At 36.5% G+C, this 23,089-nt stretch overlaps 1 protein-coding gene across 3 annotated transcripts; it reads left to right on the top strand.

Moving 5' to 3' along the window:
- The first annotated feature begins 1,438 nt into the window (after positions 1–1,438).
- LOC141832023 (uncharacterized) lies at positions 1,439–21,473 on the top strand. Of its 3 annotated transcripts, none has more exons than XM_074719504.1 (17): positions 1,439–1,590; positions 2,129–2,247; positions 3,872–3,917; positions 4,754–4,826; positions 4,913–4,970; positions 6,344–6,439; positions 7,899–8,016; positions 8,485–8,751; positions 10,133–10,234; positions 10,367–10,514; positions 11,370–11,483; positions 12,319–12,947; positions 13,177–13,370; positions 13,739–13,961; positions 14,718–14,837; positions 15,684–16,457; positions 17,677–21,473. In XM_074719504.1, the coding sequence occupies exons 1-17, from the start codon at positions 1,495–1,497 to the stop codon at positions 20,779–20,781; spliced, it is 6,282 nt and encodes a 2,093-aa protein (XP_074575605.1). In that variant the 5' UTR covers positions 1,439–1,494; the 3' UTR covers positions 20,782–21,473. The 3 variants fall into 3 exon arrangements, with proteins under 3 accessions (XP_074575605.1, XP_074575596.1, XP_074575587.1); XM_074719495.1 differs by having other exon boundaries at positions 10,367–10,724; positions 13,739–13,958; XM_074719486.1 differs by having other exon boundaries at positions 10,367–10,724.
- Positions 21,474–23,089: the final 1,616 nt, after the last annotated feature.

The following is a 23,089-nucleotide window of genomic DNA, read 5'->3' as shown; positions in this document are numbered from 1 at the left end:
TTGATACACAAATGATTGTGGGACTGATCGTGTGGAGCCGTTAACAACTGACCAACAACTACACGTCCAAAAAGGAAGTTAGAGTGATATGATTGTTTTCAGCGAGTCTCCTTCAATATTTAAGTCATGAAATAAAAAGCCATCAAAATAACAAGAAATAAGAGCAAAGAGTATTTATAGATGCAAGAAGAGAGAAAAAATTTATAGAAATTATGACCACTGGAGAATAAAGTTATTCTTGACCATTTTAATCGTTAGCCTTAATTTAATTATCACTTAATCAAGTGACGTCAACCGTTTAATCATTACTAATCAGGGATGGTGATCGTGGACTATTTGTTACCAAGATAATAGGTCATCTTGACGAAGACCATTACTGAACAAAAAATAATAATAATAAATAAAAATCAAGAAACAGAGTTAGAGCCCAGACTTTAGTCGCTGTTTGCATGATTAAAGATTTGTTTAATTTGATAATTAAGATATTTAATTATTAATTTTAAAGAGGATCCGTTCGATCTTAATTTAATGAAATTTGAATTCTAAATAAATTGCTTAGGCATCTTTTATCACTTCATCAAAAAGTGAAATTTATTACTCTAACGGTTTCACATGGTCGACCGTGAAAATCTGTAAATCGAGAAACTGCAGTTGGCCATGATGGAAGAGGGCATTGGCTCGATTTCATCAAAATTCGATCCTTGTCCACTTTAACAATTCTATTTCATCATAATCAACTCAATTATGCTTTAAAGGTTAAACATCTTTTATCACTTTAGTAAAAGGTAAAATCTGCCACCCAACGACCTATTTTTTATCACTATATCATAGTGTCTATGTCATAATTAGAGACTTATGCGTAGTGTCAATTTGAGTAGAATATATTAGATTTCGGGGCATAGTTGAGTTGATTACAACGGAACATAGTTGTTGAAGTGAACAAGAGTCGAATCTCAATGAAGTCGAGGTAAAGTCTCCTTTATAGTCAACTGTAACTTTTCGATTTATCTCTTCATAAATGATGATGAAATCGATCATGTAAGACAGTTAAGATAATGAATTTCAATTTTTTTTTTTTTTTTTTTTTGTTAATATAACATATTAACTTAGAACTGGTGGCTACGAGGTATCATACAAAACTATTTTGACAAATTTAAATTTTCAGAAACATTTAAAATAAAAAAAATTCGAGGCGAATAAAAACGTCTTTACAATTTTGGAGGGGATTTTGGTTAAAAAACCGAAGCGTTCATTTCTCAAAGGTGTAAAGTCCGGGGTGTGTCTTGAAATTTCCCAATGAAATTGCTGCAACGTCGCGACTTATTTTGTGTTCGATAAAAAGTAAAAAAAACCACTTGGATCCTGACGCGGAACGATCGAAAGCGACGCCCAAATTAACGATCTCGCCGGAGCCCCCTTTCCTCCGCCCTCCCTTGGCTGGGCGTCAGCACCGCCTCCGTTCTCCCTTCTCCACGCCCGCCTTCAACGCCTGAGATGAACGCCGGCAGCGCCGCGAAACTCATCGTCGAGGCGCTCCTCCAACGTTTCCTCCCGCTCGCACGCCGTCGCATCGAGACCGCCCAGGCGCAGGTCAGATCCTTTTGTACCTTCTCCACCTCTTCTTCTCTTTCCTTTTGACTGTTATAGTCTTTGAGATCACAGCACCTGTTGATTTACCTCAAAGAATACTTCCCTAGGGCAATTATTATTCTCGGTGTTGGGATGCGTCTCTCGATCTGTATTACTGTGGAATGGTCTTTGTCAAGATTGTTTTTCTCACCTTAGTCTCCTTTTTCCGGCTTCCCACACAGTCTGAAGGCCTCCACTGACCTCATAGTGTTGAAAATTTCCTTCGCTTGTCTTTAGCACAGAAAGCTTCACCATTTCTACGGGTTTCCTTTTCCGTTTCCAATTTACCTCAGATCCCAAGAAAAGATAGTAATCATTAATTTGTTCTAATTTGAACGCTTGTTATCGAATTCATTTATTGTAATTATTTCCAAAACGACACTACGCCTACTTAAATTTTAACTTATTATATCGAAGATATACCTCTCCCTCAGGCCATGTGTCTGTATGCTACAGGGTTGTTTCACTTTTCATTTGATTCGTTGCATATGTTAAGCAGGATGGGCAATATCTTCGTCCATCTGATCCAGCGTATGAGCAAGTACTGGACTCGTTAGCTATGGTTGCACGTCACACACCTGTTCCTCTTTTGGAAGCTCTTCTTCGTTGGAGAGACAGGTACTTGAAATAATTGATATTTAGTTTATCACACCTTGCTTAGATTTGCTATAATGCTTTTGTCCTAGTAAACTCTGATGGTTTATCAGGCTGCCATCCATCTTCAAACCATACTAAACGTGGAAACAAATGACTAGTTGCAGTTCAAGATAGGCTTGTATAGAGATATTTTGGCTAGCATAACATGATTATTGTATGATGTTTGGAACGAGATGTGATGCCACCACAATGAGAAAAAACAATGTTTGATTATTTTGCTTTATTTTGCCAAAATAGGAAGAAGACTTCATTAATTTAATTGGTAAGGTTGATGCATAGGTTGCATAAATTAGCCACAGTCGACAATTTGCTACTTCTTACCACCATCGTGTCAACCATTATCTGTTTGTCAAAAGTGGATGACTGCCATCCAGGATCATCATGTTAAATGTGGGTTCAATCAAAGAGTTCGGATAGGAAGAATCTATTCTTATTTACAATATCAATTCTTCATTTACAATGCCAAGAATTTAGCTTGTATAATATTTCACAATTACAAGAACTGCGTGGGAGAGAAAACATCATGAAATGTGTTACTATTGGAGAAGGGATGAGAAAAATTATTAGGGTTTTATTGGATATGGTTCAACCTAAACTACCTGGTTTTGAATACTGAAACCAACTGTCACACAGGGGACTAGATATATGCTATTCCGCCAATGCAAGTCCCAAGCATGCTTTGGTTGCTTTACTACCTTAGCTAATATTTACAATGTTAAAAAGACAGTACCTTCTAAATCATATTTGCAATACAAACAGCTAGGAGTTATGGGTTGTAATCATCATTTAACTCATCCTTTTGTGTTCTATATCTTCCTCAGATATTTCAAACTTTGATGGTTTATTAGGTTGCCATTATTGAAACATACCAAAGGTGGGAAGAAATGATTAATTCCAGTCTAACATAATGGTGATGCTGGGATGCATGCCCCACTAAGGACAAAGTTGTACTTTGTTATTCTACTAAGAGAGGATAAAGACACTAGAGAGGAGGGGTGAATAGGCAGTGACCTAAAAAAATAAAATTTCTCTTGCAAAACAGAAACGACCAAGCTTGTTAAATCATACTGATCACATGAAATAAATGGAGAGTGTCTTATTAAATAAGCTGGTGTTTAAGTTTTATAATGAAGATGAGCAGAATATGAGTTATGCCATTCCATTAGAATGATTATGTTGCAAAATGGAGCTTAAACTACACAGTTTCATGCACTAGATTATATATCTAGACGACTTGCTTGTATAGTTGTATCTGCATACAAAGCTGTTTCCAGGAAGGGCAAGATTTTTATTTAAAACACAATTCCTATTATGACTCCTACCCAGTTCTTCTGAGCATTTCCCCCTTCTGTTTAATGGTTTATTGTTATTGTTAAACCACAGTTGTAGTTCTCACATATAAAGTATCTCTCTGATGACTATCTGTTTTTATGCCTCATAGAAGGGGTCCTTTATCCCTTCAAAGTAGGTTTTTAACCTAGAATGAGTGTCACAGACAAGGACATGTTCTTTGCTAGTGTTTTATATAAATTGGCTGAAGTTTCTACTTGTTCTTTTACTTTTTATTTTCTTAATCTTATTTCAGTGAGTCTCCTAAGGGTGCAAATGATGCTTCTACATACCAAAAGAAGGTTTATCTCTTTTCTTTGCTACATGCAGTATACTTGGGATTCTCTACATAATTTATCAACACTGTGTTTTTTTTTTCTTCTGTACATCAAATTCTTGATTCCATCCTTAGTTTTCTTTTGTTTTGGATTGGCAGTTAGTTCATGCTTTGAACAAAATAAGTATGGAGTTCAATTTTAATGTAATATAAAAGCTTGGGTATTATAATTCTAATTTCTAATCATACATTTTAAGTATATTTTTCAATTATGATGCTTAAACAAAATATTGTTAACAATGAACAGTGTCAATGGAAAGTTTGTCATGTGCAATAGTATAATTGGCACTTGGCAAAGCACATCCAGAAGATGGAGTCAGTTACATGAATATCATGGATATGCTGCATGAATTAGTCTAGGAGTTGTTTGAATGTTCAATTATTAAAGATTGTATTTTGCATGTATAGGGAGTTGTAGCCATTATGACTGTCTTGTGATTTTGTCTTTAGGTTAATTGTGGATGATGTATAGTTCGTGGACTTCATGAAGGGGTCACATGTAATGCTAAATAAATAGTGTAAAAGCTGGAAGTAACTTATGTAAGTTTTGTCTCAATAGTTGTGCAGAACTCTGGGTTTGGAATTCTCTCATCCTGACATGCTCTACATGTTTGTCACCCATGGATCAATCCCTCGAACCTTACAGAATGTCTCTAATTCATGCATAGTTCCATCCAAGTAATACCATAGTTTATCATATTCAAATTTAGTGTGGCATTTAAGCAGTATAATGATAATGATCTTCATTGTGCGGATGAAATTGGCTGTGTTCTCATACTTATGATGGTCTTTTTTACTCAGCTTGGAGTGGAGTGCATATTCTGCTCTGCTTGCATTCGCTTTGTGGAATGTTGTCCTCAGGAAGGGATCACAGGTAAATGCTTGTGTGCATGTATCTTTCCATGGTCATCAAGACATTAAAATTTTAGACTTGAAGCATGGATTCTTGTTTCATTTCAGAAAAACTGTGGTCTGGTCTAGAAAATTTTGTGTTTGATTGGCTAATTAATGCGGACAGGTGAGTCTTCTATCTCTGACTTGTTTTCTCTTTACTTCTGTCGATGCTAAATCTTATTCATTGTACTTACATTATAAGATTATGGTTATGACCACAACTTTTTTGTAATCTCTCATTTGTTGTCGTGTTCAAACTGAAGCATTCATATCTAGATCACTTCTAATACCGAAAATAGCTTTAAGTGATCTTGACGTAAAATATTTGATTCACTTGTCTATTTGTTGTGAATGTGTTCTTTTATAACCTTTTATGTTTATGAAAGCTTCTGCATGCAGCTTGCTGAGATCAAATGATCAGTGAGTGGCAAATGGAATTTAACTGATGTTTTTTCTCATTCCAACATTACTATCATGCATTATCTCTGTAATTTAAAAGGAGTTAAAAATGTGCCTTTCCCTATTGTTTAATATCCCTCATTATACCATTCTTCTATTTATATCTGGTGTTGGTAGTCCAAATATAATAGAACTTAGTAATATCTGGAGTGTTTCACTGAATATTGACCTGCCGGTCTTTCAATCTCCATTATTTAGGTTTTTGAGAAATGAGTTTGGCCATTTTTTATATTCATGAAATCCAGTTTCTACAACAGGCAAGTTCTTAGTGGCCTCATGCTCCATGTCAGGTTTATCTCATGGTAGGAGCCTTCTCATTGACAGCACAAGAAGTGGATAACATATAGTGAAGCATCTGATGTATTAATCATGAAAGCAGTCTTTATACTGCTTGTCTCAAAGTTAAAGATGAGGCCAGATCAATTTTGTTAAACAGTCAGTTGCCTTCCTAATTTAACCAACAGAATGCATTATATGAACTTTCTACGTCATCCTTTAGGTTTGAAAAAATGACACTGACAACTAGAACATCTTACTTGCTATTAATTGATTTCTAATTAGGTAGGTTGCTTTACTCAGACATTATGGCAGTGATTTTTTTCTCATAAATAGTCAAGTCTCTTGGACCTCTTGGTGAGTTTTAAATTGCATGGGTAGACAAATCCTATTTTGATCATTGCTGTTTTGAAATTCCTTCAACTTAGGAATTGTAATGGTAGCTGTAATCAGTTATCACATTTATGGTATGCTGATCTATCATGTTGACTATTCATGTTGTTCCTTTAGAGTCTACCAAGTTTCAGAATTTTAGGTTTTTGGTGGAAGAGTTATATATGCTTCTTCTGATAAGCTGTCATTTTTTTTATTAGTTATACTTGTTTGCTTCTTGTACTTCCCTCTGATAAATTCGTACAGATTGGTAATTTTGAGAGCTGTGCTAGAAAACTGACACAATTTAAATCTATTATTTATTTGGCTTGTATTGAAAAATTGACTTATGTTGTCTTTTTCACTAACAGTTATTTGCTGGTCTTGTAGGGTTGTCAGCCAGGTTGATTATCCTTCCTTGGTAGATTTGCGTGGGCTTCTTTTAGACCTTGTCGCACAACTTTTAGGCGCTTTGTCACGGATCAGGTATGTTTGCTTGGTTTATTGCTTCATGATTCATATTTCCTCTCTTGAATTAGTAAACTTGATGCTTATTTCTTTAATATAAGGATGATTAGGTTGTCCTGTCTTTATGGCAATGGGTAAAACTAAAATAAAGGAACAACCCTAGAAAGACTCCATATTTTTGGTCTGATACTTCTATTGAGATGTATGATATTGGAACTTGAATGCCTTAGAGCTGCCTATTTATTTGCATTCCACATAATAGTTTTGCATCTTGGCATAATATTGGTCTGATAAGAAGGATTCATATTCTCAACATAGACTATGCTCTTGTGCAATTGACATTTCATGCTTTTGTAGATTGCATAAGCATAGTGCAAAATATGTACTTGCATTTTCAAACAAGATAACGTTACATTTGAAGGGGATGCATAACGTGTGACATGAAATTATGTAATTCTGTATATACAAAGAACAGAGGTGGATTTTTAAATATGGTACCTATTCTTTTCATGATCTACTCTTGGCTGTTATGGGAAGTATGGAACTGAACATTTCACTATAATCCCAATTTCTTACCAACTCTTGTCTGCTATGCAAAATATGAAACCTAACAGTTCCTTGTATTCTGCATTTCTGCAGCATATCATATCATGTGATGCCACGGCATTCTATTAGATAAAGGTCTTGATCCACATGTTTGGATAAAATATCAAGTTATGATACTTTTTTATATCTGTAGATAAACAAATGGAATAAGCATGTGGAAGCTAATTTGATCATTTGGATAAAATGTAGTCTAGACTACCATCCAATCCAAGTGAAAATACTTGGGTGACTGTAGTGTAGGTTTTACTTTAACTAATTGTATTCTTTTTCACTAAAAAATTGATTGTGTTCAAGAACTTTGTTTAAATGTCAACAATATAAACTAGCCAACATGTTATTTATTCAACTATTTGAGAAAAACTATGCAATATTGTAACTGATCTCTAGATTAAGGTTATATTGTTGGTAATATCTAACAATATATACTACCATACCAACATGTTGTCTCTTCAACTATTTAAGATTAGCTAGCGATATTGCAATTGAGCACTAGATAAGGGCATATTGCTGGTATTATATTGGTCATTTAGATCACCATTTTTTTAAGTAGAAATTTACTCAGTATTCCTTTATCCTTACAACATCAACTTTAATTAATTCTTGCAATTTCGACACTAATTAATTCTACTTGTCTAAATATAGAATCTTTTAGCCATGTTTGAATAATTCCATACCATCTTTCTCTATTTTCTCTTAGTCTACTATTTGCTTATGGATATTTCCTTTTTATCTAATGTCACTTATATATACTACTTATATTTTCATTAATCAAACTAGCTGACCTCAAATAGTCATGATTAACACGACTAACATGGCTTAATAATGATGATGATAATTTTCTTTGACTAAACTAGGTTTGTCTACTGAACAGGTTTAGTTCTGTGACAGAGCGGTTTTTTATGGAGCTAAATACTCGGCGCATTGACACAAGTGTTGCCAGAAGTGAGACTCTCAGTATTATAAATGGGATGCGCTACCTTAAATTAGGAGTATGTAGATGTTTTCATGCATGGATTTTTTTGTTCTTCTGTTAAGTGATTTTTCTTACTCTTCAATATTACTTTTGTTTTCTTTGACACATTACTGTTTTTTAGGTAAAAAATTGGCAGGTCAAATATTTTTTTATATATTTCAGATAACCAAAATGTGATCTACTTCAAAGTACCATTTTCATGTAACCATATTGCTAGAAGGACGATTTGATTTAATTTGTTCTTTGACACAAAAATAATAGAAACCTTAAAAAAATCTAAAATCCAACAGAAGAATTACATCCATTTGGTTATAATAAAAAAGATTTTCAACAGATGAAAGAGACTAATGATAAGTCAGGAAGTTATTTGCTTTATTGATGCTGTCTTTTATATGTTGGTTGGTTTATCAGTAATGCAAAAAAAATTTTATTGTGTCTTTCTTTAATCTATCGTACAATTACATCTTGTTTGCCTTTTTTCTAGGTAAAGACAGAAGGTGGATTGAATGCTTCAGCATCCTTCGTGGCAAAAGCTAATCCTCTTAATCGTACTCCTCACAAGAGAAAGAGTGAACTGTATCATGCATTGTGCAATATGCTTTCAAGCATTCTAGCACCGCTTGCAGAAGGTGGAAAAAACCACTGGCCTCCAGTGGGAGTAGATTCTGCTTTGGCATTATGGTATGAAGCAGTAGCTAGAATTAGAGGGCAACTTATGCATTGGATGGAGAAACAGACCAAACATATAGCAGTAAGCAGCTTGCTGATACTTGCTGAATTTAATTTTGTTTCCTATGGCTGATTCACATGTGCATTTATCTATGAACTAAAGCATCAAGTTTTAATTTCTTATACTCCAGAGTATAAGATTTTGGTTGTTATAGGTTTTGGCTGCATGATGCTGCTAGACATACCCATATCATTGATGGATGGATTAAACTGTGAATTGTCCTTTTTTGACCTTGACTATGGAATTGCTTAAGCTTACGTCTGCCATACTTATACTCCTACCAGTGTATCTAAAGGTGTGGTGACTGTTGGTTGATAGTGATCCACACTGAAAGGTTGACCTTGTAGATTCCTCTTGATTGGTTTATATTTTCATTCAGGTTTGTTTGCTCTTCGATATTAAGAGTGATATGAAGGAATAAGATATAAAATCCTCCAACTTGTAAAATCCATAGCTCAGCTTTAGTTTTAGTTAGATACTTTCTGAAACTTGATTTTAGTTCATGTTAGACACAGAAGTAAAAATAATGCAATATTTTAATTTCAAGTTGCAAGGTTCTCATCCTCTTTATTTTTGTGGACGATTGGTTTAGTTGTATACTCGTGGACATTCTCGTATGGCCAGACATGAAATATTCCAAGAATAAATTGTGTAAGGTTCAGCTATGCAATAGGTTGACTTCTGGTGAGTTTAGTTGAATACATGGCTTTGGTAGTTAAATTTATCACACCACAAGGTTTCAGAGGAAGCTTTACAGGCTTACAGTTATTTGAAATAGGAAGCAAGTTCATTATGTTCCGGATGAACTTCAGTTAAATTGCTCTGAGAATTGTGATATAAGGTTAAGCTATGCATAGGCTGACTTGAGTTGAGCTTGGTTGAATACATGGCTTTGGTAGTTAAATTTATCACACTACAAGGTTTCGGAGGAACCTTTACAGCTATTGAAAATAGGAAGCAAATTCATCATACTCTGGCTTTCAGTCAGTGCATAAGATGCCTGTAATTGTCCATAATGTGCTGAAACTAATTAACCAGCTCCAGATCACTCTGAACTTATGGCATTTCCTCATTGTTGTAGAAACATACTATGGGAAAACATGAACCTACTTAAGATGAATGTTTGATGAATACAATTTATGAGAACATGGAAGATCTAAAAATGTCATGTGCATCATAATTGGATACATTGAGAATTGTGTGGCACATAACAGAAATATGCATTTCTAGCCTCTCTAACATGTACAAGGCACCAAAAAAGGAAAAGTAAATTGTATAATGGCCAGATTCTGAAGCAGTTTGAGTGTTATTTGCCTTTTTTTGGGCGCACATGCATTTAAGTTCTGACTGAGTTTGCTCTTTGATCTAATCCTGGTAAATCTATAATAGTATATGTTCTCAGGTTGGTTTTCCATTGGTGACCCTTCTACTATGTCTTGGTGATCCCCACATATTTAACACTAACTTTGGTCCTCATATGGAGCTTCTGTATAAGCATCTTAAAGTGAGTCTTTTCTTGTATAGTTACAATTTACAAGTGCATATATATATATATATTTCAGATGGCTTCTTTGGTTAGCTGAAAGTCTTTTTGCTTCAGTCAGGAACTAACTTGTTTGATATGATCTGCACACAGGACAAAAACCATCGCTCCATGGCGCTTGATTGTTTGCATCGGGTTGTGAAGTTTTACTTAAATGTTTATGCAGGTTACCAGCCTAAAAATCAAGTATGGGATTATTTATACAGTGTGACATCTCAGTTGTTGACAGTATTAAAAAAAGGTTTGCTAACTCAAGATGTTCAGCATGACAAGCTTGTTGAGTTCTGTGTGACTTTAGCTGAGAGCAACCTAGATTTCACCATGAATCATATGATATTGGAATTGTTAAAACCTGATAGTTTGAGTGAAGCAAAGGTTATTGGTCTGCGGGCTTTACTTGCCATTGTCATGTCTCCTTCAAACCAACAATTTGGCTTGGAAGTTTTTCATGGTGATACTTCATCCTGAGAAACTTAATCAAAAATTTGTTTGTAGTTTTATATTAGAGAAAATTTCATTTTGCCCCTATAGCTTATCTACTTTTTCATTTTGCCTCCATAATTTAGAATAATATGATTTGCTCATAGTTTGCAAAACAAAAATAAAATACCCCTCCTCCGTCAATACTATCGGGAAGGACATTGTTCCCTTACCTCCTCTCTCTTCTTTCTTTTCTTCATATCACTATATGATTTGGTTCTTTGATAAATAACCCATCGATTATCTCCAATAGAAGAATGTCATAATTATAAACATCTTAGTTCCTTGTGATACGGTGATAATATAATTTGCTAAATAAAAAAAAAGAGATCTTTATTGAATAAACTTCTTATCACAACTTATGCAATTAATCCGACTATTTAAACTTGATTTGTCAAATATGTTGTCATGTATGCAGCATATGCAATGAAGAAATCACTATTTACAAGGGAGAAGAAACAACATTAAGGTGGTGGTTTTGTTTCTATTTATACTATGTGGTAAAATATAATATTGTAAACTATAAGGAGCAAAATGAAAGTAGGTAAAACTATCGGGGTAAAATAAAAGTTTCTTTTATATTAACACATGTTATGCTAACTCGTTGCTATCTCAGTGCATGGTATCGGTCATTTTGTTCCCAAAGTGAAATCTGCAATCGAGTCTATTTTAAGGTCATGCAATAAAGCCTACAGTCAAGCTCTTCTCACTTCACCAAAGACAACCATTGGTATGATTTTCCTTTTTCCATTCATTGTTCTTTTGCTAATGTACAAGTTATGTCTGTTGTTCTTGTACAAGGGGATATCAAGGCTTTATATTCATACTAGTTTCTGGTAGCACAGCTCCCCATATATCTGAAAATGATCAGTTAACTGATAAACTGTTAGTAATGGTAGTCCATGATGCACGTTTGCCTTATAGTTAAAATTAGGAGATAAAGATGATAGTGCTCATGAGATAGTGGCAGCACATATTATTCCCACATGCTTAATGACTCCCACATGGTAAATCTGAACATATTAATTTTTAACAGTTGGAATAAATATTTTTGGTCATCTAACATTGCTTATTCCATGCTTCTATCTGCTATAGCAAACACACCATGAGACATTTTTGATACTTGGACCTTTGTTAGTTCCTTGATCCACATAGGTGATGTAGGGATTCAAGTATATGTTTTTTCATGCCTTCTTAAAATTGTATGACCCTCAGTACATTTGTTACCAAATTCAAGAAAGAATGTTATTATATCATATATGGGGAAGGTGCAGTAGATATCTTAGTCATTTTATATGTTTCTTTTTACCAATGATTATCCCTGTCTTTTCTCCTTCTCACTGCAAAAGAAAGAAAGGAATTGCTACATTTGTCTAACATTAACTCGTCTGGATTTTTGCACTTTCCTTTCATCTTCATGTTTTCTGAACCTTTTGAACTTTAGTTTGGTTTTGGTAGTATATGTTACAAATCTCTGAGTTTTTGTTCTGCTTGCATATTCATCTGTTTCTTATCTGTATTTCCTGCAATGATTTTGAGGATCACTTAAATGAACATGTTTTCAGATACTGTTACGAAGGAAAAATCTCAAGCATCTCTCTTCAGGTCAGTTCTGAAGTGCATTCCATATTTGATTGAGGAAGTTGGTCGCAGTGATAAAATCACTGAAATTATTCCACAACATGGCATAAGTATTGATCCTGGTGTTCGTGAAGAAGCAGTACAGGTTATGAATCGCATTATACGGCATCTTCCTCATCGTCGTTATGCTGTGGTGAGAGGGATGGCTACCTTTATACTGAAACTCCCTGATGAATTCCCTCTATTAATTCAAACTTCACTGGTACGCCTTGTGGAGCTTATTCGGTTGTGGAGGGCTTGCTTGTCTGAAGAACTGTTGGTAAATGATGGTCAAAACATTAAGAGATCAGATCTTGGAGGGGAGAAAGTCAATAGATCTCCATTTTTTCAGTCTGCAGATCTGTCTGATTTCAGGACAACAGAAGTTGATGCTCTTGGTCTTGTTTTCCTCAGTTCAGTCGATGTCCAGATAAGACATACTGCATTAGAATTACTGAGATATGTTCGTCTTTTAAGAAATGATATCAGAGACCTTGCAGCAAATGAGCAGGCAGATCACAAATTTTATGAGCCAGAGCCCATATATGTCATTGATGTGCTAGAAGAAAATGGAGTGAGTTTTTCTCACTGGCTGCTTGAATATTTTCTCCTATTTTTGGAACTAGAATTGGATGGGCAAAGAGATTTATCACCATTTATTGTATGACAAAGTGAAGAATAAATACTTTTAGTGAATTTTTTCTTTACATTTGATTAGATATCATGTTCGTAACAGTGACCTTGATAAAAGAGCTTAGTAGCATTAAATAATAAAGAGACCTGTCTATTTTGTTTGGTTTCAGGATGATATTGTTATGAGTTGCTATTGGGATCCTGGACGCCCATTTGATTTGAGGAGGGAATTTGATCCAGTGCCTCCTGATATAACACTGCAATCCATTCTTGAAAATCCTGATAAAAACAGATGGGCTCGTTGCCTTAGTGAATTTGTTAAATTTGCTTCAGAACTTTGCTCAAATTCTGTTCAAGAAGCAAGGTAAGATATGATTATCTAGCTAGGATGTTATATACTATCATCTTTTTTAGCATTTCAATTTTGAAGTTGCCGTTGGTGTAAATCTTTTGTATATGCAGCCTGTAAATATCATTTCAAACAAACTTGTTTTTCCTCATATTAAAGCATTTTCGTCTGAATCTTGTAGTTAGACAACTTATTTTTCTTGTGTATCATTTACATATTATGCTTCCTGCTAATAGCATAAACTGTCTTATATCTGTCTTATTGTTCTGCTTTATATTTAGGCAAATTTTGAACTTATTTCTCTAATTTCCCCCCCTAGTATTTATGCTCATGTTAGTAAATTGTTAGGTAGTTCGATATTCATCCAGGACTAATTTTTTCAGGCTGGAGGTTATGAGGAGGCTTGCACTTGTTACACCTGTTGAATTAGGTGGGAAGGCCAATCAATCTCAAGATGCAGAAAACAAACTAGATCAGTGGTTAATGTATGCGATGTTTGCATGCTCCTGTCCCCCTGATAACAGAGAAGAGGGTAGCTATGCAGCAGCTAAGGAACTTTTTCATCTTATATTCCCAGCTCTGAGACATGGCTCTGAAACACATGTAGTAAGTTCAAGAATATGTCCACTTCCCAATGTTAGCTTTGATAGCAAATTTATTACCTTGTCTAGAGATGGGCAATGGGTGTGAGCTTTGCCAGTTAAGACTAATGTACCTCTGTCGTGCTTTTTCCAGTGATAGATCATGATACTTTATTTCCCTTGCAACCATGGATTTGCTTTATTGAAAATGGGATTGAAAGATTCTCGTTTATAATCAGCTAATTGCCAATCATCTTAGACCCATGGTTTCCTTTTGTCATCGTGTCCTACTATTTTTCTAGGTCAACTGGGTTTTTATTTTGACACATTGATCTTGCCTCATTTCCTGGATTTGTTTTTTCCTGCATAATTCTGCTTTAGTTCTTCAACTTCTGCTTCGCCTCTGGTCTTCCAACTATTCACTTTTGTTAGTGCTTTGAATTATGCCATCCTTTTGAATTCTATTCTCTCTTTTCTGCCTCTGCTTCTATACCATATTCAGGCATCTATATCTATAGCAATAGCTCCTTGATTCACACACACCTAGTTCACAATGGAATTGTGTGTGCATCACTGAATAATGTCTGTTTTAAAAGGCATATTTATGTTAGGCATGCCGTAGCTTCTGGAAGAATTCGATCTAATCTTCCATACATTTAATGAAATTATTAAATTTTAAGATCGATACATTGTAGATTGTACCACACTCTCTTGCATTTGAGAATTGGTCTAATGGGACAAGATGGTAACTAATGGTGGATTTACTTGATTTCTTGTTTAGCAAGCAGCTATCACTGCTCTTGGTCATTCAAACTTGGAAATATGTGAAACAATGTTTGGCGAGCTTGCAATGTTTGTTGAAGAAGTTTCATTAGAAGCAGAAGGCAAACCAAAATGGAAGGTACATCATCAACTTCGTGACAATTCATTTGATGTGTTTATAAGCCATTTGCCAAGCATGTTGATAGCACTAAGAGGGCAGTCCTTTGTTTATATATACTCTCTGAAGCATACTAATTTATTTCTTGATTAGTTGACTCACACTTGTTTTGGTTACTGTAACTTTTGTGTAGTTTATTTCAAGTTCTTCATTAAGATTTGCATAATCTCTTGGGCATTAGCACATAATTTGACTAATTTTCCATCAAAATTTAGATAAATCCAATGCAGAGGCCTCTTTTCATGGTTCAAGAATGTTATAATTTGGATAATTATCTTGGTTCACCTATCCATGGTCAGCCCACATTATGCTAGTCACTATTTTTACATTAATTTTCATTGTCTCAGTTTGGTTTTCATTTGTGTACCTTTATCCGATCATATTGAATTGATTAATCATATTAATGGCTTGCATTGCACAGTTAATTGGATGAAAACACTTCTTTAAGTAGTTATCCACTTATATACCGTAGGCTGCTGGCTTATACTAGTAATAACATGTCTCATTTACTGTATCTTGTTTCTTATCTCTCTTCTCTGAACAATTTACTTGAACCTTTATTTTCCCTGGTAGACCATTGTCGAAGTTTCGTTAATGTATATCCTGGAAGTCAGTAATTCTCAAAATGCTAGCTGCTATTTGGCCACCATGTAGTGAACTTTCAATTACTAGTTTATTTTAGATTGCTTAGGCACAGTAAATTTTAAATATTGTTATTACTAGTTTGATGTTGGAATTGGAAAGAAATTTCTGGTGCTGTTATGCTACATCAATTTCTTTAACTACAATCAAATTGCATGTGTGCAGAATCAGAAATCTCGCCGTGAAGATTTCCGGATTCATATTGCAAATATCTATCGTACAATTGCTGAAAAAATCTGGCCAGGGATGCTTATTCGGAAGCCTATTCTCCGACTACATTTTCTGAGATTCATTGACGAAACATATCGCCAGATAAGCACACAGATAAGCACGTCAGGAACTGACAACGTTCAGGAACTGCTGCCACTTCGTTATGCATTAGCTTCTGTTGTAAGATATTTAGCTCCAGAGTTTGTTGAATCAAAGTCTGAGAAGTTTGATGTCAGAACTAGGAAGAAGCTTTTTGATTTCCTTCTCAGTTGGTGTGATGATACAAACAGTGAAAGCAGCAATGATTATCACAGGGAGGTTGAGCGTTACAAGTCAGGACAGCACATTAGATCAAGAGAGTCTATAGATAAATTTTCTTTTGATAAGGAGGTAGTTGAACAAGTGGAGGCCGTACAATGGACCTCCATGAATGCAATTGCCTCTCTCTTGTATGGACCTTCTTTTGATGATAATGCGAGGAAGATGAGTGGTCGCGTTATATCTTGGATCAACAATTTGTTTATGGAACCAGCCCACCGTGCTCCATTTGGTTATTCGCCTGTGGATCCTCGAACTCCATCATATTCAAAGTACATAGGAGATGGAGGTCGGCTGATTGCTGGACGAGATAAGCACAAAAATGGACATCTCCGTGTCCTTCTAGCAAAAATCGCCTTAAAAAATCTTTTGCAAACAAATCTGGAGTTATTTCCTGCTTGCATTGATCAGGTAGTTTCATTTACAAATCTGCCTTGTCATCTTAATTTATATTCAGAGTTCAGTGGAAGATCAAAGAGATCAATGCTTTATTTAAATTAGACCTATTAATACTTTGGATTCAGTTTGTTTTTGTTGGCGTTTTGAGGACTCAGCACAAGCATTTATGTCTTCTGTAGAATTAGTTATATGTTAATTCATGCCCAACTTAAATTAGACCTATTAATACTTTGGATTCAGTTTGTTTTTGTTGGCGTTTTGAGGACTCAGCACAAGCATTTATGTCTTTATTCTTACCAATATTTCATATTGATCACAAATGGGAAAAAAAAACACTAAGCAATGTTAAAAACGATGACCCTAATTGTTCGATGTTATTATCGTCAAACTGTAACAATTCATGACAATGACTTTGAAATGCTTGGCATGAGTTAGCAGATGGGTTTTGAATCTCAAGTTTCTAGTATAGATGTGAAACACTCAACATATCAGCATATCAAAACTAAAACTAATGTCACCGTGGGCATTGCCAACCAAGAAGTGAATTACATATTTCCCTCAGCTTTTGCTTCTAGACTTGCCATGTGTCACTAAAACCTAATTCTGTGTCCTTTTGTATATTTTTGTGCTTCTGCCTCCAGTGTAGCCTGGGAATAGCTTTCACCAAGTTATTAATTCTTTAGTTTGGTCGATTTAGTTTCTGCATTTGGGCATGAAAGATTTCATCCTGTGGGGTAGTTGCTATGACATTCTTTGCACGTTTGATCAGTGGGTGAGCTAGCCTTCAGTGAGCACATGCCAATTTGATTTTGATGCGGTTTCTAAGTTCACAGATGCTATCTTATGAGGTTCTTGAAGTTCAGGCCATGTGTATCTGTTTTAAAAATAAAAATGGTTGTTCATTTGTGTAGATGCTTTCAGTTATCTTTGTGATTATAGATGTGGCTCTCGTGAATGCATTGCTTGGCCAGGATGCATTTTAACTAAGTTATAAGTTGAGCTGTATCTTCTCAATGTGGAAAATTACAGTTCTCTAAGAAATTAATGCTGTGTTTTTTAAAATGTTTTTGCATTTTGCAATATTTATTTATTTTATGTTTAAATATTTATTTATTCATTTAGTTGTATCCTGTTTAAAATTGTGAGCCTATTCCAAATGTTTAACTAATCTTCTTTCCATGGTGCAGTGCTATATTCCAAATGTTTAACTAATCTTCTTTCCATGGTGCAGTGCTATTCTCCAGATTCATCAATAGCAGATGGTTACTTCAGTGTACTAGCCGAGGTCTACATGTGCGAAGAAGTTACAAAATGTGAGATTCAGAGACTACTAAGTCTAATCCTCTACAAAGTAGTTGATCAATCCAGGCAAATTCGTGACAATGCCCTTCAAATGTTAGAAACCCTTTATATACGTGAGTGGGCTGAGGATTATACTGAAGGTGCAGGACGCTACCAGGTGTCGGTTGTTGGCAACCTTCCAGACTCTTATCAACAGTTTCAGTACAAACTCTCCTCAAAACTTGCTAAAGACCATCCTGAACTTAGTGAGCTTCTTTGTGAAGAAATTATGCAACGTCAGCTTGATGCAGTCGACATAATTGCTCAGCATCAGGTCCTAACATGCATGGCTCCTTGGATTGAAAATTTGAACTTTGTGAAACTTTGGGAATCTGGTTCTGGTTGGAACAAAAGACTGTTGAAAAGTCTTTACTATGTGACGTGGAAACATGGGGATCAATTTCCTGATGAGATTGAGAAGCTATGGAATACAGTTGCTTGCAATAACAGGAACATTGTTCCAGTCCTTGACTTTTTGATCACTAAAGGGATTGAAGATTGTGATTCTAATACATCAGCAGAGATAACAGGAGCATTTGCTACATATTTTTCAGTAGCCAAACGTGTTAGTTTATATCTAGCACGTATCTGTCCACAACAAACAATTGATCACTTGGTATGCGAGTTGTCACAGAGAATGCTGGAGGAGATCGAGGAACCAGTTAGGCCTAGCAAGGGTGACCCTATGGCAAACTTTATTTTGGAGTTCTCTCAAGGACCCACAACTGCTGCTCAGGTTGCAACAATTGCTGACAGTCAACCTCACATGTCCCCATTGCTTGTTCGAGGCTCCCTTGATGGCCCACTTAAAAATGCAAGTGGTAATCTGAGCTGGCGGACTTCAGGAATAACAGGCCGTAGTATCTCAGGCCCATTGAGCCCAATGCATCCTGAAGGTAACATGGTTCCTCCTTCCACTGGCAGATCAGGGCAGCTCCTTCCTGCACTTATGAACATATCAGGCATGAGCTTGTCAGGGCCGTTGATGAACATTCGAGGCTCAACTGGCAACTTGAGAAGCCGCCATGTATCTCGTGATAGTGCAGATTGTTTGATTGATACACCAAATTCTGGTGAGGATATATTGCATCCTGGTAGTATAATTCAAGGGATTAATGCCAGCGAACTCCAATCAGCGTTGCAAGGACATCAACAGCATTTACTTTCCCGAGCAGACATAGCATTGATATTGCTTGCTGAAATTGCCTATGAAAATGATGAAGATTTTCGTGAACATTTGCCTTTGCTCTTCCATGTTACCTGTGTTTCCATGGATAGTTCAGAAGACATAGTTCTCTTGCATTCTCAGCATCTTCTTGTCAACTTACTTTATTCACTTGCTGGAAGACACCTAGAACTATATGAGGTTGAGATCAGCGATGGAGAGAATAAGCAGAAAGTGTTTAGCCTAATAAAGTACATTCAGTCCAAGCGTGGCAGCTTGATGTGGGAGAATGAGGACCCAACTCTTGTGAGAACTGAGCTCCCCAGTACTGCACTGCTTTCGGCACTTGTTTTGAGCATGGTGGATGCTATTTTTTTCCAGGGTGATCTACGAGAGACATGGGGTGCAGAAGCACTCAAGTGGGCAACTGAATGCACATCTAGACATCTTGCATGTCGTTCACACCAGATATATAGGGCTCTACGGCCTAGTGTGAAAAGTGAGAATTGTGTGATACTTCTCCGCTGCCTTCACAGGTGCTTGGGTAATCCTGTTTCAGCTGTTCTTGGGTTTGCAATGGAAATTCTCTTGACACTGCAGGTAATGGTGGAAAATATGGAGCCAGAGAAGGTTATTCTATATCCACAACTTTTCTGGGGTTGTGTTGCTATGATGCACACAGACTTCGTGTACATTTACTGCCAGGTGCTCGAGCTGTTTTCCCGTGTAATTGATAGGTTGTCCTTCCGTGATCAGACAACTGAGAATGTACTATTGTCCAGCATGCCACGTGATGAATTTGACACCTACAGTTGTGACACAGCAGAGCTTCACAACTTGGAAATGAGATCTGGCCGAGAATCTTTGCCATCTGAGAGTGGGAAGGTCCCAGCGTTTGAAGGTGTGCAGCCTCTTGTGCTGAAGGGACTTATGTCCACTGTCAGTCATGATTCAGCAATCGAGGTGCTATCTCGAATGACTGTTCCTTTCTGTGATTCCATATTTGGGAGCCAGGAGACACGACTTTTGATGCACATTACAGGTTTACTGCCCTGGCTCGCCTTGCAGCTAACCAAGGATCCAGTTGCCACTGATTCAGTTTCACCTCTTCAACATCAGTACCAGAAGGCTTGCTCTGTTGCTTCTAATGTTTCCTTCTGGTGTCGTGCAAAAGCATTAGATGATCTTGCTGAATTGTTTTTAGCTTATTCTCGTGGTGAAATAATTTCTACTGATGACCTATTTGCTCGTGTCTCTCCGCTTATCTGTTCTGCATGGTTCCCTAAACACTCATCTTTAGCATTTGGCCATTTGCTAAGGTTACTTGAGAAGGGCCCTTTGGCGTATCAGCGAGTGGTATTATTGATGCTCAAAGCATTCTTGCAGCAGACACCCATGGATGCAGCCCAGAGTCCACATGTTTATGCTGTTGTATCTCAACTTGTTGAGAGTACACTGTGTTGGGAGGCACTTGGTGTTCTGGAAGCTCTTTTGCAGAGTTGTAGTAGCGTTAGTGGTGGATACACGGATGATCTGGTATTTAACGAAAATGGTTATGGTGCAAGCGAGAGAATCTTGCAAGGTATTCTAGTGCCTCAGAGCTCGTTCAAGGCTCGAAGTGGGCCTCTTCAATATTTAGCAGGATCTGCATTTGGCATGGCATTTGCAGCTCAAAGTGCTGCAGGTGCAGCAGATGGTAGTTCGTCAGCTAGAGAGACAGCACTTCAGAATACTCGCTTGCTTCTTGGTCGTGTGCTTGACAATTGTGCTCTTGGTAAGAAGAGGGATCACAAGCGCCTAGTTCCCTTTGTTGTCAATGTTGGAACTTGAAACATATGATACTGGCAATGTTCCACAACAACTGTATATATAATATTCTCATAATCCACGAGTTGGATGATAGTGATGCTGAACCATCGTTTTCTTGAATACCCAGCAAGGGAGCATCATCCTGTCATGCAAATTTTGCTCACATTTGAGAACTTGAACTTCCGACCCGGGCACACTGAATGCCGCTTGTAGATCCAATTTAAAGCTTGGCATTTGCTCATTGAACTGTGGATGATGCACGGCATATTGACTCAGAATCCGTTCCATTATTAATCCTTTCTTCCAATTCCAGCATCTCATTGTAGCTAGCAAGCATCAGAAGGCCCCTTGCTTTCCTAGTTACTGAATATGTAATTGTTTCTGTTATCCTAATGTTTACATGACATGCTGCAGTTCTGCAATTTGGAACCTTGTTGCAATTGTACACATCATGAAAAGTGGCCCCAGTTCATGATTTGTACCGTAAAAATTGCATGGGAAAGAGAAGCTCGGAAGACCACATTCTAAACAGGTCAGCATCAACTTGCTCAGTCCAATCAATGGGTTTTATTTATTTTTTACTTGTGGTATAGATTTTAGAGCATCGTAAATGTAATATGATGTCATCCTTCGGACGATTACTTGTTTTGCTATATTTATTGGATGCTTTAATCACTAATTGGAATATGATCAATATGAACTATTGTCTTCGACATATGATCAATATGAATTGAAGTTTCGGCCCTCTGAGAGGAGCAAAAGTTCAGAAACTACCTAGCAGCTGAATCCCTTAATGAAAAGAGAACTTCTGAGTCGATCCTTTTGTGGTACCTTAACTCCCTTTGTAACCCTAGAACTCTGGTTCAGGGGAGGGAAAGGATCATGTTCGTCACCATGGGAATGAATGTTGTTATAGGCTGCAACTCATAGAAGAAAAAAAACCCATTTGAAGTTCACAGCCGGTTGATAAAATAGGTGTCTCCGATTTGTAAGTGTTCCCAAATCCCAAGTGATGAACGAGCTTTGCATTATCAGTCACATGACATTGAATGATAAAAGGACCTTCCGCTTATGTGCCAGGCCTTTTGGAATCCCATGCTTATCAACACCAAAGCAAGCTTGAGAGTAAATTCTTAAACACCATTTTCCACTCTTAGAAGGACAGCACATGAGATCTCGTGCAAAGTTATGTGACCGTCTCCCATTTGGATTAGCTTCGCTGAGGAAGAATGTTGAAAGTATGCGAAGGAGAGTAACTCTACCCAACGACAGCCACCATCTCTAGAGAAGAGAAAAAAAAAATTTCAAATTTACATCGCCGCACCCACCCAATCCAGCCACTTGACAGATTGAATCCCAAGATCACATACATAACGAAGAAAAAAGCTGTAAATGAGATCCCAAGTCGCAAAAGGTAAAGCATAGAAGAAAAAGGATGTGAATGATGTCATATATCGCAAGAAACGAAAACTAAGAGAACATTAATTACAAGAACGTCACAACATTTTATAATTTGTTTCTCTTTTCAGTAAGGATTCCCATCCAAATACAGAGAAAAATGGCACATAAATGATGAAGCTGGAACACTGAACAGGATCCTCTTTCCCTCCAGACTATTTCTGCACAGGGCTTCTTTCATGGGGTGTCTCTCCTGATCTTGTAACTGCAAATCTTGCTTTGTCTATTGATAAATCTCTTAGACGGCGTGCAGCTGATAGTTAAACCAACCCATTGGATTCCTCAACCTAAGTGATGGCTAAGAAACATATACAAAATACAAAAGGAACATGTTGAACGAATACCAAATCCATTACATCTAGCTGAATAGCCTTAGTCACTGATAAATAAAATACAACAACAACAACAACAACAACAAAAGAAAAGACATACACGAATCCTGTAAAAGAAGAAAGAAGAAATTATCAATGCAAAAGCTATAAGATTATAGAAGAAGATGATTAAGGGAGAAGTGACTTACAAGACGAATTTTCGTAGTTCTTAACTCCACTATGTTGATGAGACTGCACGGGTACTTTTTTTAGAAATACGTTTAGAAATAAATGGTTTCTCGACACACCAACACAAGATCAAATGCAAGGAAACAAATACAAATTGTATGGTAGAAATGAACAACATGGAAAATACTCGCACCTAATAGCTATTATTTACCAACATGGAAGACGCAAACACACTTGAAGGCTTCAGATGATATTAACCTGACAGAAGAAAAGAAGACGATCATTGCAGGAACCATATGGTTTATGCATGTCGATTATGAGAGGTAAGCGACTTACATGGGTGAGATGAACTGCTTCAATAGTGCAACATA

Source organism: Curcuma longa, chromosome 1 (assembly GCF_044706935.1).
Source record: "Curcuma longa cultivar G26 ecotype Majalengka, Jawa Barat chromosome 1, ITB_CL_G26_1.1, whole genome shotgun sequence".
Taxonomy (NCBI): domain Eukaryota; kingdom Viridiplantae; phylum Streptophyta; class Magnoliopsida; order Zingiberales; family Zingiberaceae; genus Curcuma; species Curcuma longa.
The sequence above is the reverse complement of the archived record's forward strand: the minus strand, read 5'-3'. Positions and strand labels throughout refer to the sequence as shown.